This window comes from Cherax quadricarinatus, chromosome 61 (genome assembly GCF_038502225.1).
Source record: "Cherax quadricarinatus isolate ZL_2023a chromosome 61, ASM3850222v1, whole genome shotgun sequence".
Taxonomy (NCBI): domain Eukaryota; kingdom Metazoa; phylum Arthropoda; class Malacostraca; order Decapoda; family Parastacidae; genus Cherax; species Cherax quadricarinatus.
In genome coordinates, this window is record NC_091352.1 from 16249601 (window position 1) to 16267100 (window position 17500).

Genomic DNA, 17500 nt, shown 5'->3' on the forward strand with positions numbered 1-17500 from the left:
TATTATTATTATTATTAGTTAAACAGGGTTTATCGATCTGTTAACACATCTGCTGATTCCGTAACAAACTTAAAGGGATTTATGAATGATGGTTCGGTGTGTTTTTTTCAGACGGTTCTCTTGTGAATGAGAGATATGGTGGAGGTTGCACTACACGGGATGAATGCAAAGATAAAAGAGGAGTCTGCAAGACGAAATGTGAAGCTCACGAGGACTCGATACTCCACGGCTGCAGTGGACACGGATGCTGGTGCTGCTTTAAGCGTGAGTGTTGATTTTTTCTGTCGACAAGAATGCAAGCATGTTTACTTACATGCTTGCATTCCTGCCTGTGTGCCTAAATTCTGCCAGTATATTTTTTTTATTTTACAAAGATGAATTTACAGGCTAAGAGCTGTTATCCTACTTGAGTTCGTTTCAGAGCTTCGTCCTATCAAAGTTATACTAACATGCTCCCTGGAATACGCTCCACAACAGTCGGCTATCACCCAGGTACCTACTTACTGGTATGTAAACAAAGAAACAGGTGTAACGCAACATGGACAACGTTTCCAATCGTGATGGAACACTGGTCCTTCAGTTGTGGGATAAGATGCGTTAACATTTAAGTCAAGATTATAATTATAATCAGAGGAACACTAAACCCGTAGGATTATACAGCGCCTGGGAGGGGTGGGGGATATGGAAGGTAATCAGGCTTAATTCAGGGAACTGGAGCACAGATTTGAGTCAAAAGCTCAATCATCAAGTATGCATTTATTTAACCGGCTGGTTATATATATATATATATATATATATATATATATATATATATATATATATATATATATATATATATATATATATATATATATATATATATATATATATATATATATATATATATATATATATATATATATATATATATATATATATATATATATATATATATATATATATATATATATATATATCAGAAGTGATCTCTAGTGCCCTATATAATCTCCATTAGATAGAAGATTAATGGTACACAGTCAACGTATCTGGATAAACTCCAAAAATCACTTGGTTTATAACTGAGTAACTGAAGGTCGCTCAATGCTAGGTCTATCAATGTCAAGTCCATCAATGCTAAGTCCATCAATGTCACTTCCATCAATGCCAGGTCCATCAATGTAAGGTCTATCAATGTCAGGTCCATCAATGACAGGTCCGTTAATGCCAGTACGATCAATCGTAGATCCATCAACGACAGGTCCGTCAGTGCCAGTATCATAAATGCCAGGTCCATCAATGCTAGTTCGTCACCATCGCTCACTGTTGTAACTTAGTGCCTCGGCAAGTTAGTTCTTCACTTCTGAATTAAGAAGCAAGACTATAACTTAAGGTGTCAGTTTAGGGTCCGGCTCCTCTACCTGATTTTGAGTGAAGTCTCCTTGAATCAAAAACTGTCCTGTCATAGGACATAGTCAATTGTAGTTGTTGTTATTGATGTTATATTTCAGCTTGGATATTCTGTTTGGTGGCAGCATGTGTGTACTCACCTATATGTAATTGCATTCGTCCATTCACAGCTCCTGTGTATGTACTCACTTAATTGTGGTTGCAGGGGTCGATACTCAGCTCCTGGCCCCGCCTCTTCACTGATCGCTAATAGGTCCTCTCTCTCTCTGCTTCCTGAGCTTTGTCATACCTCGTCTTAAAGCTATGAATGGTTCCTGTCTCCACTACATCACTTGCTAGACTATTCCACTTCCTGACAACTTTATGACTGAAGAAATACTTCCTAACATCCCTGTGACTCGTCTGAGTCTTCAGCTTCCAAATGTGATCCAATGCTCCTGCGTCCCCTCTGGAACATCCTGTCTCTATCCATCTTATCTATTCCACGCAGTATTTTGTATGTCGTTATCATGTCTCCCCTGGCCCTCCTGTCCTCCAGTGCCGTCAATTCGATTTCTCTCAACCTTTCTTCATAGGACATTCCCCTGAGCTCCGGAACTAACCGTGTTGCAAACCTTTGCACTTTCTCTAATTTCTTGACGTGCTTGACCAGGTGTGGGTTCCAAACTGGTGCTGCATACTCCAGTATGGGCCTGACGTACACAGTGTACAGTGTCTTGAACGATTCCTTACTAAGGTGTCGGAACGCTATTCTCAGGTTTGCCAGGCGCCCATATGCTACAGCAGCTACCTGGTTGATGTGTGCTTCCGGAGACGTGCTCGCCGTTATGCTCACCCCAAGATCTTTCTCCATGAGTGAGGTTTGCAGTCTTTGTCCACCTAGCCTATACTCTGTCTGTGGTTTTCTTTGCCTTTCACCAATCTTCATGACTTTGCATTTGGCGGGGTTGAATTCGAGAAACCAGTTGCTGGACCACGTGTTCAGCCTGTCCAGGTCTCTTTGTAGTCCTGCCTGATCCTCATCTGATTTAATTCTCCTCATTAACTTCACATCATCTGCGAACAGGGACACTTCTGAGTCTATCCCTTCCACCATGTCATTCACATATACCAAAATTAGCACTGGTCCTAGGACTGACCCCTGGGGGACCCAGCTCGTCACAGGAGCCCACTGTGATACATCACGTACCATGACTCGTTGTTGCCTCCCTGTCAGGTATTCTCTGATTCACTGCAGTGCCCTTCCTGTTATACGTGCCTGATCCTCCAGCTTCTGCACTAATATCTTGTGAGGAACTGTGTCGAAGGCCTTCCTGCAGTCCAGGAAAATGCAGTCAACCCACCCCTCTCTCTCGTGTCTTACTTCTGTTACTTTGTCATAAAACTCCAGAAGGTTTGTGACCAAGATTTGCCTTCCATGAATCCGTGCTGGTTGTCATTTATAATCTTGTTCCGTTCCAGGTGCTCCACCGCTCTCCTCCTGATAATTTTCTCCATGACTTTGCCTACTATACACGTCAGTGACACTGATCTGTAGTTTAGTGCCTCGTTTCTGTCTCCTTTCTTAAAAATGGGGACTACATTTGCCGTCTTCCATACCTCAGGTAGTTGCCCAGTTTCAAGGGATGTGTTGAAGACTGTGGTTAGTGGCACACAGCATCTCTGCTCCTTCTCTAAGGACCCACGGGGAATGTTGTGTATGTGTGTGTACTCACCTAATTGTGGTTGCAGGGGTCGAGTCTCAGCTTCTGTGTGCGTGTGTGTGTGTGTGTGTGTGTGTGTGTGTGTGTGTGTGTGTGTGTGTGTGTGTGTGTGTGTGTGTGTGTATGTGCATTTGTATTTTGTATATGTGTTTGTGTGTGTGTATGTTTGTATGTGTGTGTGTGCGCGTGTGTGTGCGTGTGTGTGTATGTGTGTGTGTGTGTGTGTGTGTGTGTGTGTGTGTGTGTATGTGTGTGTGTGTGTGTGTGTGTGTGTGTGTGTGTGTGTGTGTGTGTGTGTGTGTGTGTGTGTGTGTGTGTGTGTGTGTGAATTTTTATACATGTCTGTGTGTGTGTGTGTGTGTGTAACCATTCATATATCTGTGCTTGCATTTGCGTGTGTGGGAGTGTACATGTTAGCGTGTGTTCCTTAAGGACACGCTTCAGTGTTTGACTTGTTTACATATTTCAACAGGATGCAAAGCTAACGAGGAATGTCGGGAGGCCAAAGGAAGGTGTCAGTCCAGGTCCTGTGGAAGCAATCGTCGGGAGATTCACAAAGGTTGTGGTAAAGGCTGTTGGTGCTGCGCCCCTCGTCGAGAAAATGAACATGGTAGCCATGGTGGTTATGGTAACCAAGGTGGTCATGGTAACCAAGGTGGTCATGGTAACAATGATGGACATGGTCACGGTGGTTATGGTAAAAGTAAGTCTTGAATTTTAAAACAAAAATAATAAATTAATAGGTATAATTTTTTTGTGCATTATGCGATTAGATAAAGGTATCCCCTGCATCCCTTATCTCCCTGATAAAACAAAAAAAATAAGATATTAAAACTAAAATGTTAATAATTTTTATTAATTAGATGTTTTAAGGCTTTGCCACCGAAGCGACTGGTTTATTTTGCACCTCAGATCCATCCTGTGGACGGTAGCGTAGGAGCAGGTGGACAAACAAAATGCCTAGGAAATAGGCCCCAAAACAGTTTACATTAATTCATCTACAATGGACTTATCATTTCAAAGCTAATATAGGATATTTGCTTAATGTCCGGTATCTTATTTTCTTATTAAGATGCAAGAATGTAAACTATTATAAATTTGTCAAATTTTATAAACCCATAAAAATAATCTTGCCATTTTTCAGCTTCCTTGTAATAGACATATTTGACTTTCAGTGCTGTATAACCTTGCGAGATTTTATAAACTGTCTTCAGTATATTTGTCAAAGGTAAGAGACTTGCACAGCAAAGGCTAATAAAAAAAATGTCATATTCTCACCTACACAGTATAATAAGAATCTGGACTTAACTAAAGAACGCTTCATCAGCATTAAAAGTTTAAAGCCAATTACGAAGCATTCTCAAACTATCGCGCGGAAACAATTTAACAAATTATTCAATAATAATAATAATAATAATAATAATAATAATAATAATAATAATAATAATAAAATATTTTATTTCGGCATGATACATGTTTGTATAAAGAAATATAATACTTGGGTGTACATGCCAAAAGCCCCTTTATATGCAAAACATTTCGGGCAAACTTAAAACTAACTTAAAATTAATAAGGAAATAACAGTACATATGGTCAATAGGTCAGATAAAATGAATACAAAAGAACTAAATATTCTATCAGATCATGTTATATGACTTTAATAAGTTTTATAGGGAAGAATTACAGTTTTGATTATTAACCTTAGATGGACACAATGGAGTGCTTAACATTTGAGGTGAATACAGATTTTGAGAGTAAGTATATATTGATTATAAAGTTTTACCTGTGTTCATGATATTGAGCAAATGCATGTATAGTTTTTACATATATATTTATGATGGGCTGGGATAGGTTAAGGAGATAAGATGTTTTTTAACCATAGTTTTAAAAATGCTAGCTGAGCCAGTGGTTCTGGAGATTTCTTGCAGAGAGCTCCAGATTTTGGACCCTCCAAAATCTGATCGCGGGTTTTATCCCCGCCCGTGGTATGGTTTGTTTGCAATCGTGTCATTACAATTTCGTGAGTCATTTTGGACCCTTTTATGTACACTGAGTTTTCTGAAAAGATTTAGCCTGACACAGGGAATGTTATAGAGCTTTTTGTGGTTGTGTCTATGAGTTCTCTTGCAACTGTCAAGAAAGCACTTCAGGTCGGGATTTATGTTAGAATTGATTGTTCTGTAAATGTAGGTTGCACAAAGGTACGAGTGAATGTTTTGTGTAGTGAGTAGGATGAGGTCTTTGAAGGGGGGGGGTTGTCTAGCAGTGGATTGTGTGATCATTCGCATTGCAGCTTTCTGTTGGGTTGTTATTGGTTTTAGGTGATTTGCCGTTGTGGAACCCCAGGCACAAATAGCATAGGTGAGATAGGGGTAGATCAGTGAATAGTAGTGAAGTAATGCTGTTTGTAGTACATAGTAACGTATCTTTGAGAAGATGCCAACTGTTTTAGAGGCTTTTTTTTGTTATGTGTTGGATATGGGTGTTGAATTTCAGGTTGTTGTCAAGGTGCAGACCCAGGAATCTTCCCTCACTATGTTTAGCAATAAGGATAATGTTACGCATAATGTTTAGTTGAACCTCACTTGTTCTACTCCCAAACATAATGTAAAAGGTTTTGTCTATATTAAGTGTAAGTTTATTGACTGTCATCCTGGTTGCTATTTTTGCGAGCTCTTCGTTAATAATAGTGTTGAGTGAGGCTAGATTTGGGTAGGAGATGAGAAAAGTCGTGTCGTCAGCAAAGAGAATAGATGCAAGTTGTTGTGATACGATTAGAAGATCGTTGATGTATAAAAGGAAAAGGAGGGGGCCAAGAGCGCTTCCCTGTGCCCAGGGGTCTTGTTGAGGAGGCTGCGTCCTTTACAGAGACGTATTGCTTTCTATTAGTAACGTAAGACTTAATAAATGCAAGTGTATGGCCTCTTATACCGTAATGATCAAGCTTGAGGAGTAGGATGCAGTGATCTACTGTATCAAAAGCTTTGTTAAGGTCAAGAAAGAGTCCAAGCGCGTATTAGTTTTTTTCCAGTGCTGGGTAAAGTAGGTCTAGCATTTTTATTATTGCGTCATTTGTGCTTTTGTTTCTCCTGAAGCCAAATTGGCAAGGGTTAAGGATGTTTTGTGAAGCTATGAAGGAGTATAACCTTTCGTGTATGAGCTTCTCGAAGATTTTGGAGAGTAAAGGCAAGTTTGATATTGGCCTATAATTGTTTACATCTTTGTGTATTGGTGTAATAATTCCTATTTTGAGTGATGCCGAGAAAGTGTTGGTTTTTAGTGATTTGGTGAAGAGTAATGCAATGGTGGGTGAAAGGATTTGAGTCTCTCGTCTGTACAGTACTGGTGGTGGTACTGGGGTTACAGCTCCTGATTTGTTTTTTAGAGTTAATAATCATGGTAACCTCAGTGGGATCTGTTGGTGTAAGATAGAGGGATGTTGAAAAAGTTTCCACCTAGATAATTATTAGCTCGGGCATTGGTAAATGGAATTTTACTGGCGAGATTTCATTCTATAGTTGAGAAGAAGTCATTCAACTTGTTAGCTGTATCAATACCTGGAGGTTACCTGGAGGTTATTCCGGGGATCAACGCCCCCGCGGCCTGGTCCATGACCAGGCCTCCCGATGAATCAGGGCCTGATCAACTAGGCTGTTACTGCTGGCCGCACGCAGTCCGACGTACGAGCCACAGCCCGGCTGATCCGGCACTGACTTTAGGTATCTGTCCAGCTCTCTCTTGAAGGCAGCCAGGGGTTTATTGGCAATTCCCCTAATGCTTGATGGGAGGCTGTTGAACAGTTTTGGGCCCCGGACACTTATGGTGTTTTCTCTTAGTGTACCAATGGCGCCCCTACTTTTTATTGGCGGCATTTTGCATCGCCTGCCCAGTCTTTTACTTTCGTAGGGAGTGATTTCTGTGTGCAGATTTGGGATCATTCCTTCCAAGATTTTCCAAGTGTAGATTATGATATATCTCTCCCTCCTGCGTTCCAACGAGTACAAGTCAAGTGCTTCCAAGCGTTCCCAGTAGTTAAGGTGCTTGACAGAACTTATACGTGCAGTAAAGGATCTCTGTACACTCTCTAGATCTGCGATTTCACCTGCTTTGTATGGAGATGTTAATGTACAGCAGTATTCCAGCCTAGAGAGAACAAGTGATTTGAAAAGGATCATCATGGGCTTGGCATCTCTCGTTCTGAAAGTTCTCATTATCCATCCTATCATTTTCTTTGCACGTGCGATCGTGGCACTGTTGTGATCCTTGAAAGTGAGATCCTCAGACATTACTACTCCCAGGTCCCTTACATTATTTTTCCGCTCTATTGTATGGCCGGAGTCAGTAGTATACTCTGTTCTAGTTATTATCTCCTCCAGTTTTCCATAACGGAGTAGTTGGAATTTGTCCTCATTGAACATCATATTGTTTACCGTTGCCCACTGGAAAACTTTGTTTATATCTTCTTGGAGGTTAACCGCGTCCTCAGCAGATGACAGCCTCATGCAGATCCTAGTATCATCCGCAAAGGATGATACGGTGCTGTGGTGTATATCTCTGTTTATGTCTGATATGAGGATAAGGAATAAGATGGGGGCGAGTACTGTGCCTTGTGGAACAGAGCTCTTCACTATGGCAGCCTCCGATTTAACTCTGTTAACCACTACTCTTTGTGTTCGATTTGTTAGGAAGTTGAAGATCCATCTCCCCACTTTCCCAGTTATTCCTTTAGCACGTATTTTATGGGCTATTACGCCATGATCGCATTTGTCAAATGCTTTTGCAAAGTCTGTGTATATTACATCTGCATTCTGATTTTCTTCCAGTGCATCCAAGGCCATGTCATAGTGATCCAGTAGTTGTGAGAGGCAGGAGCGACCTGCCCTGAACCCATGTTGCCCTGGATTGTGCAGATTTTGGGAATCCAGGTGATTTGCAATCCTGCTTCTTAGCACTCTTTCAAAGATTTTTATGATGTGGGACGTCAGAGCTATTGGTCTATAGTTCTTAGCTAATGCTTTGCTGCCACCTTTATGGAGTGGGGCTATATCCGTTGTTTTAAGTGACTGTGGAATTTCACCCATGTCCAAGCTCCTCCTCCATAGTGTACTTAGGGCACGCGAGAGGGGTTTCTTGCAGTTCTTAATGAAAACAAAGTTCCACGAGTCTGGGCCCGGGGCTGAGTGCATAGGCATGTTGTCAATGGCTTTTTCGAAATCTATCGGATACAGGCAGGATACAGGCAGGATGGCAGTACAGTATACCTGTGGGACATGTGAAAAGGCTCTTGGGAAAAAATCTAAAATCACATGCAACCTTTGCTTTTCAAAACATCATGTTACCTGTGCAAGAATAAACACTGCAACCAAAAATGACATCTATCTAGATAGGTGTTTCTGGATCTGCAACAGGGATGTGGAACTATGGATAGATATCAGGAAAGCACTCAGGAGGTTAATAAACAATAAACACGAGAAAAAGGAGGAACTATTGAATAGTCTACCTGGAATATATAGAGCATGGGAAGATAGGAGAGGAGTAAAGTCTAACACAGAGAATGCCCAGTCTACAACAACTGACCCAAAAATAAGCAGATACACACTAGAAAAAACACGCGAAACAAAAACAACAGCTAGTTCAGTCCCCAGCCTTAGGGCTGACCCAGACCCAGCCCCCAGCCATTGTGAAAATCTGGATTCAGTTAAAGACTCCTCCACAGCTACCAATGCCATAGCCTCTAGTACAGATGTAGTAGAGGAGCCCTCCTCTGGGGTAGACTCTTCTGCAACCATCACAGTCATAGCCCCAGCCCCACCCCCCAGCCCCAGTGCTGACCCAGACCCAGCCCCCAGCCTTACTGCCAGCCTAGACTCTCCTAGGGACACTACCCAAACCACCACAAAAACAGTAAATATACAACCATCATTGCACAAGACCGTGGCCCACAGTACAGATGTTGGAGAGGAGTCTCCTCCTTCCTCTACTGGGGAAAGTAGATGGAATCCAGGACGGGGTGGCCCTGGCTTGGATACTGAGGATTATAGTGCAGTCCCAGAACCTGCAGAAATTGACAACACACCTCCCAACAATTCTCAACCAAAGGTGAATTTGTGCAAATATTATGCTTGGGGCATCTGTAAGCATGGAATAACAGGGGAAAAAAATGGGACATGCAACTTTGACCATCCCAAAAAATGTAGCGACCTCCTGTCTAAAGGAGTGTGTCGCTCTTCTTCCTGTACTTTCTTTCACCCAAAAATGTGCCACTCCTCGGTCCTCCAGAAGCAGTGTTACAACATCGAGTGCCCTGCATACCATCTAAAAGGGACCAGGAGGCACAGACCCCACAAGACAAACAATAGTAGCTACGACAACCCAACTCCAGGTGATTTTTTAGTGGCAGGAAACGAAAAAAGAAAATGGAAGGAAATAACAAAAATAGTCCACCACCTTGGAGCCTTTTTGGACTGGAGGCGCAGCCAGTGGCCACCCATGGCCCTCCAGAATTACAACTACTGATGCCAATAACAAAATCCCCCCAACAAACACAGAATACAACCTCGTTCATATTTGCTAATATACAGGGCCTTAAGCCATCCACCAACAACAAAATACCTTTTATCAGTGGACTTCTAGTGGAGTCTAATGCAATGTTTGCAGCCTTCACAGAGACTCACACAAAAGATCACTTTGACAGTGAAATATGGATAAGTGGTTACAACCTTTTTAGATGCGACAGAAAAAACAGGCAACAAGGGGGGTTGGCCTGTATGTCAAAGAGTCCCTTATCTGCACGGAGTTGCTGAACACCACAAATGAGGTAGTTGAAGTTCTATCAATAAAGATCGAGAACCACATTGTGGTTGTATACAAGCCACCAGATGCAACCTCCCAACAGTTCAAGGAACAGCTACTGAAAATCGATTACTGTTTGGAAAACCTTCCAGCTCCATCCCCAAACATCTTACTGCTTGGTGATTTCAACCTAAGGCATACAAAATGGAAGAATGTAGCAAATAATGTTATAGCTGAAACAATCCCCGGAGGTAGCGCAGATGAAAGGTCACACACACATGAGCTACTAAGTCTCTGCGAAAAACACACCTTAAGCCAGCAGATAGTGGAGCCAACAAGACTAGAAAACACAGCTAGAGTTTCGGTTCGTTTGGTTTAGTTACTAGCTCTGTTCAGTTTGTGGTGCCCAGAATCTAAGAGAGTGTCTTCCAGGTCTTGTTTATATCTCTTGTTTCAGTGAATCTATTAGAATAGCATAGCTGCCTGAACTTTCTGATTAATTTGGTGAGGACTGACGTACAGTGTTTGATAAATTTTTTAGTTATTAAACCCCTTCTATGTTGTTTCTCATATTGATGTTCCACATTGATGAATCTTAGGATGTTGTTAGTAAGCCATGGGCAACTTAGTCTTTTATTGGTGATCTATTTAGTTATTGTGGGACAATGTTTGTTATATAGTCTATGAATTTTGTTTAGAAATATCTCTTCCCATTCATCGATACCAACGGCATAAGAAAAATCTGTAGGCCAGTCAACTGAGCTTAGTTCTGCAGTGAAGTTACTTATTGAAGCCTCATCGTGGAGTTGAAAGGAGAACTTATTATATTCCATTGGTTGCTTACAAATGTTTGTTAGGAGGAAAGTTTAGTAGTGGTCAGTAGTGCTGTCCGTAATTATTCCCGTTTTTAGAAGCGGCTGGTATGTTTGCACATATATGGTCAATTATGGCTGCACTCGTCTCAGTATTGCTGCTTTTGTAATTGCTGGTGTAAGTAGTATATTGATCATCTGTTCATATTGTTAACGAAGTCAGTAACAGGTTGGTCATCTGTTAGGCCAAGGTTGATGTTGAAGTCTGCTAGTAGTTGGTGGTGCTTATTCATTTGTGTATCTGTAATCAGTGTTTTTAGTTTATCATTAAAGGCTGGGATATTAGTATGAGGCATCTTGTATATGGCCCCAATTGCTACAGGGTTTTTAAAAAAATTACAGAGAAGTTTGCGAATATATATTCATCATTGAAGGATAAGTTGCTGGTACACGATAGTTCATTAGAATAACAGATGGCACTACCTCTCCCAATTTGTTCTGGCCTGCAGTTGTGGATTGCTGTGTACCCTGGTAGTGTGTAGATGTCTACTGTGTCTTGCTTAAGCCAAGTTGCAGTAAGAATAATACAGGATAAGTTTGCTAGTAGGAACCTACACAGCCAAACACCAATAAGAACCTTCGCTAAATGCGATACACCAACACTGTAGGTCAATAAGAGGAAGCATTCTCCAGTTATTGCACAGAAACAACAATTCCAATTTGGTTAATATAACTGACACGCAGTAACAATGCTAACCTTTATTTCAAAGTGTAGAGTTTGAAGCCTTCAGAAGAAGAGTTCTTGAGGTATAACACGAAAAAATAACAAAATATTTGAAATAAATCTGGTAAACTGGTACCTACACAGTGCAGTAACAGTCCAAATATTCTTCGAAGTAAAATGCACCCCTAGAGAAAGTTTAAAGCCGATCAAAACATTCTCCAGTTGTTGCACGGAAACCACTCCGAGATATGAACGTAAAAAATTGGCAGATCATCACCTACACAGTCCAATCACAATTCGAGCCTTCGTTTAAATAGGCATAATACACAAAATTTGCAAGTTTGTAGCTGAATAGAAAAGGAAATTTCAAGTTATCGCATGGAAGCCTTCGAGGAAGAAAATTTATTTATCAATCGCTACATATATTTTCTCTCAAGGGATAAATAATTTTGGAAACACTAATAATAAAAGCAGAATTCCTGTCATTTCCTGGCCTGTCAATGGCGTCACATAACATTACAATTTTGTTTCGCCAAGTTGAAACCTTTAAAAACTGAATAATTCGGTACTATTACCTTTAGTTCATGTCGCTCTGGAAGCATAGTTGCTTAATTGTTAAAAGATTACCAACTACGTGAGGGCTATTAAGGTGGCAAATAAAGGGTTCATCATCAGTCAGGAATACTTTAATGCCTAAAATAGGGATTAACGTAAACTCTCAGTGTATATATGCTGAGAGGCATACACCTCTCGGTGTATATATCCTGTCGTGGAAAAATGTATGAAATAAGACCAAAGTTCTAATTCAAAGGACGTATATGCAACTAATGTAACATTACTGTGGTAACATTTCGCTCTCCAGGAGCTTTATTAAGTCTTTATAAACGTTGCCACAATAAAATGTCATATTACTTGCATCTGTGACCTAACATTTTGTCTGTAATTCTACCATTATTACCAAGTTCTTAATCACAAAGAAGGTGTCGAACTTTAGCAAATTATTATCCAAAACATTAAACGCTATTTACTACTTACATTTCTTCACTCATTATTACGGAATAAAAATACAAAAAAAAATCATTATTGCTTAAAAAAAAAAACATTGATAATACTTTTGTGATTGTGTTTTCAGTCCGTGTGGCAGAGAATGAGACAGCCAGCGGAGTGAACGAGGGAGATGAAAGTGTTATTAGAGTAAATGAAAACAATGAAGCACAGGAAGACACTGCTCAAGAACAGGGAGCACAAGAGGAAGAAGAAGAAGAAATTGTAGAAGATGGAGATGGAGAAGACGAGCAGGACGAAGAAGAGTAAAAACAACTACAATTCCACGCAGCCCCAAACCCACAAATCAAAATACAGAAATACAAATCCTATTTGCTACCGTTATCATGCATAATGTCTCTAATGCCATTGTTATGGAACACCTATTATAACACTATCATAACACAGCAACCATGACACATCACAATTACTGTATAACTACCATGACCCACCTGCCATAGATGTTGACTACTCACTTGTGTGACACAGCTGAGTAGTTGTAGTAGTATGTTAGTATAACACCCATGATATACCTGACATATACCGAGGCTCTGAAGCACTAAACTTTTGCTTAATGATGAAGATTACTTTTTCAAATCTTTGATCTTTTTCAGTTTAATTATGTTTATCCGTTAAAATATGGAAAGTATGTAGCCACCAATATATCAATGTCTTGTGTTAAGTGAACAGAAGAACATAATAGAAATATAACTTTCGTTTTCTGAATTAAAAAGATTTCCAAATTACTTGTATTTTGTATATTTCCTCTTATATATTAATGTGAAAAGCAAAACAATTTCACACGTTGATACTGCAGTGTTTATCATATTCTCTGGGAGCTTGCAAAAATTTATGTGACACGTGCAGATGCGACACACGTGTAGATGTGACACACGTGTAGATGTGACACACGTGCAGATGTGACACACGTGTAGATGTGACACACGTGTAGATGTGACACACGTGTAGATGTGACACACGTGTAGATGTGACACACGTGCAGATGTGACACACGTGTAGATGTGACACACGTGCAGATGTGACACACGTGCAGATGTGACACACGTGTAGATGTGACACACGTGTATATGTGACACACGTGCAGATGTGACACACGTGTAGATGTGACACACGTGCAGATGTGAAACACGTGCAGATGTGACACACGTGTAGATGTGACACACGTGCAGATGTGACACACGTGCAGATGTGACACACGTGTAGATGTGACACACGTGTAGATGTGACACACGTGCAGATGTGACACACGTGCAGATGTGACACACGTGTAGATGTGACACACGTGCAGATGTGACACACGTGCAGATGTGACACACGTGTAGATGTGACACACGTGTAGATGTGACACACGTGTAGATGTGACACACGTGTAGATGTGACACACGTGCAGATGTGACACACGTGCAGACGTGCACACCTAGAATGAAATCAATTTGTTACCTGTTGACACTCAGTTAAGCAATTAACTGTTACATAACAGGTATTTAAACTCCTCCTGCTCAAAAGTATCTATATTAATAACCAAACTCAAGACATAACATGCAGTTACTAATAAAAAGAATATAACAATGTATACAAAAAATATGTACGAGTTTGTTTTTAAGTAACACGTTAAATGTTTTAATTTTTAAGTGGGTAGACCGGTAAGCCAGTGAAAGTTCTGTCAGATGATCAAAAGCTCCAGTCATTATATGACTAAGACTCGCGTTAGGAAACACTTGTCCTATTTCCAGACGAATCTTACCTAATTAAACCTCTCTCTCTTTCTCTCTCTCTCTCTCTCTCTCTCTCTCTCTCTCTCTCTCTCTCTCTCTCTCTCTCTCTCTCTCTCTCTCTCTCTCTCTCTCTCTCTCCTCATATGTGTTTTCCTCATTCATCAATGCTTATTATACTTTGCTGCATAAATACAATTTATAAACCCAAGGTAAATTGTAATGAACGACCAATCAGTGAATACACATAATTCTGGGCAGTGACTCGAAGCGTGTCCTTGTACATACCAGACCTAAAGCTGCAACAACTCAGTCACTCATACAACCAAGACAGTTCGTTGTGAAAATCTTTTAAGCTCCGTGGCTGAGTGGTTAGTGGTGGGCCTGATATGTACAAGGACCAGATTCCCATCTGAAATTTTCAACAAAATATGCAACGGAAAAAGGGCAACATATATAAGGGTAATAAGTCAGATGGGAAGATAATTTCTAGGGATGTTATGAGATATTTTAATGGGCTCAGTTACATTTTCTACCCAACAGCCTTTTAAAGGTGCGCCCTCTATAGAATATTGATGTGGTGGGAAATGGACAAGAATGGACACTTTCGACATCTTTATTGAAGACTCTTCGATCTTTGAACCTTAATCGCTTCAAATGTATCAGGGTCTGAGATCCGTAATGTCTTCAGTAAAGGTGTCTTAAATGAATGCATTACTGTCCATTCCCTCAGGTTGTTGTATTAATTATAGATATGAAGAGCCGCCTGTGACCCTTCACCTTGTTGTCTTTCTGCCATTCTTAATCATAAAAGACTACAGTTTATTCAATGTTTATTGAAATATTTATAAAATTATATAAGAGATAAATCTCTAAGGCATGATTACTGAATTATATATGAAGGAAACCAAAACCTCCGTCTACAGAACCAAGAACTGGAGATCATCTATCACTGAAGTGTTGTATACGAAAAGAATATGTCATGAATCGATGAACAAGTCCTAGAGCCTCAGTGAATGACAATATTTGTAGGAGTAATGTCAGAGCAAGGTGATGACCTGACTTAATAGAGTGTGGCAGACAGCACCTGCCACGTCTATATCATTTATCATAGGAAAGCCAAAATTTCCCAGCGTTAATGTATTAAAGGGATGAGGGAGCGTGGACCCTGAGAGGAGATCCCAGGAGCTAGAACTCATTCTTCATCTGTTCCATCCCCCACCAAACTCAATCTCCACGTCCTTCAGGTAGGCCGCAACCCTTCTACTTCCATCCATCCACCATCCTCCTCCAGATCTTCCTCTACATTCCTTTCATTTTGAAGCCGATACTCCTTACCCAATATTTCCCACCTGACAGACACTCTTTGTATCACTGTTTAAATTAATATTTTTCTCGATAGCACTTCTTTAAATTTTACAGTGCGAGAACAAATAGCAAAATGTTTCTTCATTATCTGTAATTAGGCTATAAACCTAATCTAGCAAACCAATTTAAAATATAAATGGATTGATATGGGTCTCTTCGCCTACTGGAAGAAAATTTAAAGTTTTTCCACGGTGACTTTTGGTGTATAATGCAATGATATTTTAGTAGAGGACGACCTAAAAAGATTTCAAGAAAAGTTACAGTCCCGGCTGTTTTACCTATCATTGGTGTTCCGTCAGTACAAACACCTTTTTCTTAATCACACTCTTTCCATAACTCAAACCCAAGTACTAACTTCAGTTTTTCTTTTATTTCAGCATGATGTTTTAGAGTGTCTATTATCTTCTATTATCTGAGAGAGTATTTTCACAAACAATTCACAACGGTTTTCCTGACGAACCCGCAGTAAATAAGAACTTATTTTCCCACTATTCATTAAACTGATGTTTTCTATCACTTTCTGCTTTTCTTTTGTTTCATTTTTTTTGCACTATGATGGTTAACTACCTGTAAAAACAAAACTTAAGTTTCGAAAAGAACAAAACTCCAATTGTTCACAAAGAGCAAAGCACAACTCCACCACACGAGTATCAGTTATAAATTGACTGGTAAAAACGTGCCATGCACTGCAGCCACTTCTGGTGTCTGGTGCCTCAAGATGAAGTATCAGACATGCACAGTTATGGAACGACTCCTGTACAAAAGTCTCTCTTTGTGCAATGTCCCTGATAAGGGCAGAGCACTATGTGCAATGAATATATAGAAACTGATAAATGCAGTATAGGTGTTCAATGTAATTTATTCTAAGTCTTACTGAGTTTCTTTTAAACTGAAAACAGATTAATGTGAAAGAAGATGACATTCGCTAAAAGATGTGTACAACTTAATAAAATCACAAAATATGATTGCTAAACTCTAGATTTATTCTCAATAAAACTATTTCTAGCTATAACTTACTTGAATTTCTGTTATAATTTTTTCTACAAATCAGTTATTAGTTAATACTTTTTGTATGATCAAGCTTACTTTTTCATTATTATCACTGGGTGCAATGCGCCACTTCTAATCATGCAATACACCACTTTTGGCTCATGAGCCATAGGTTGGCCATCCCTGGGTTAGGTTAGGTAAGGTTCGTCAGGAAACAGGACAAGCGTTTTCTGACGTGGGTCTTAGTCAGATGATGACCCGCCTTTGGAGGTTTGGTCATCTGACCGAGGCCTTCCGCTGGCTTAAATGTCCACCCCTTTAAAAATAATATAATTATATATTTACTGATTGCCATCCCTGGGTTAAACCAAAGACAACGACGAGATGTTCCTACATGGACTGTGTTTGAAAAAAAAAACACATATGCAGCATGATGTTGAAAATGGAATGAGCGACATGAAGCTGAAGCTTCATATCGTTACAGACCATGGAGCTGAACTCTTCTCCAGGCTGAGGGACTAACCACATTAAATAATATTTCTTCATTTCACTACTACATCTACTGCCTCTGTATCTGACTGAAGAAGCCTACTGTGTAGGCGAAACCTTTCAACAATATAGATACGTAACTGTCGCATATGTCTTAATGATCATGCAGTATAACGAAATTCTTTTATGTCTCTTTTTCCATCGTGTGGGTATTTTATACCAACTATCTCCATGGAGTGTTTGTAAGACAGAAGTCACACAAACACTGCTTAACGATTATTATATAATCGGTTACTTCAAACTCCATCTCATCGTTCTCCGTTTCTTCTCAATACTGGACTGATGAAGTCACTGGCTGGCGAAACGTTTCCGGAATATAGATACCCAAGTATTGCTGAAGTGTCTCATTTATCGACTGCTTAACGATGTTTTTATCGCTTTACTGAAGTCTCATCCTTG

At 40.0% G+C, this 17500-nt stretch overlaps 2 protein-coding genes across 2 annotated transcripts in view; one reads left to right on the forward strand and one right to left on the reverse strand.

The window, feature by feature from the left end:
* Positions 1–3907, forward strand: part of LOC138850932 (uncharacterized) — a 12613-nt gene extending 8706 nt beyond the window's left edge. The window contains exons 2-3 of the mRNA XM_070098056.1: positions 112–264; positions 3562–3907. Of these exons, the coding sequence (XP_069954157.1) occupies positions 112–264; positions 3562–3803 (395 nt within the window). The 3' untranslated portion in view covers positions 3804–3907. The remainder of the gene's footprint in view (positions 1–111; positions 265–3561) is intronic.
* The window catches only part of LOC138854516 (uncharacterized), a 484295-nt gene that overhangs the window by 282701 nt on the left and 184094 nt on the right, over positions 1–17500 (reverse strand). The window lies entirely within an intron of this gene.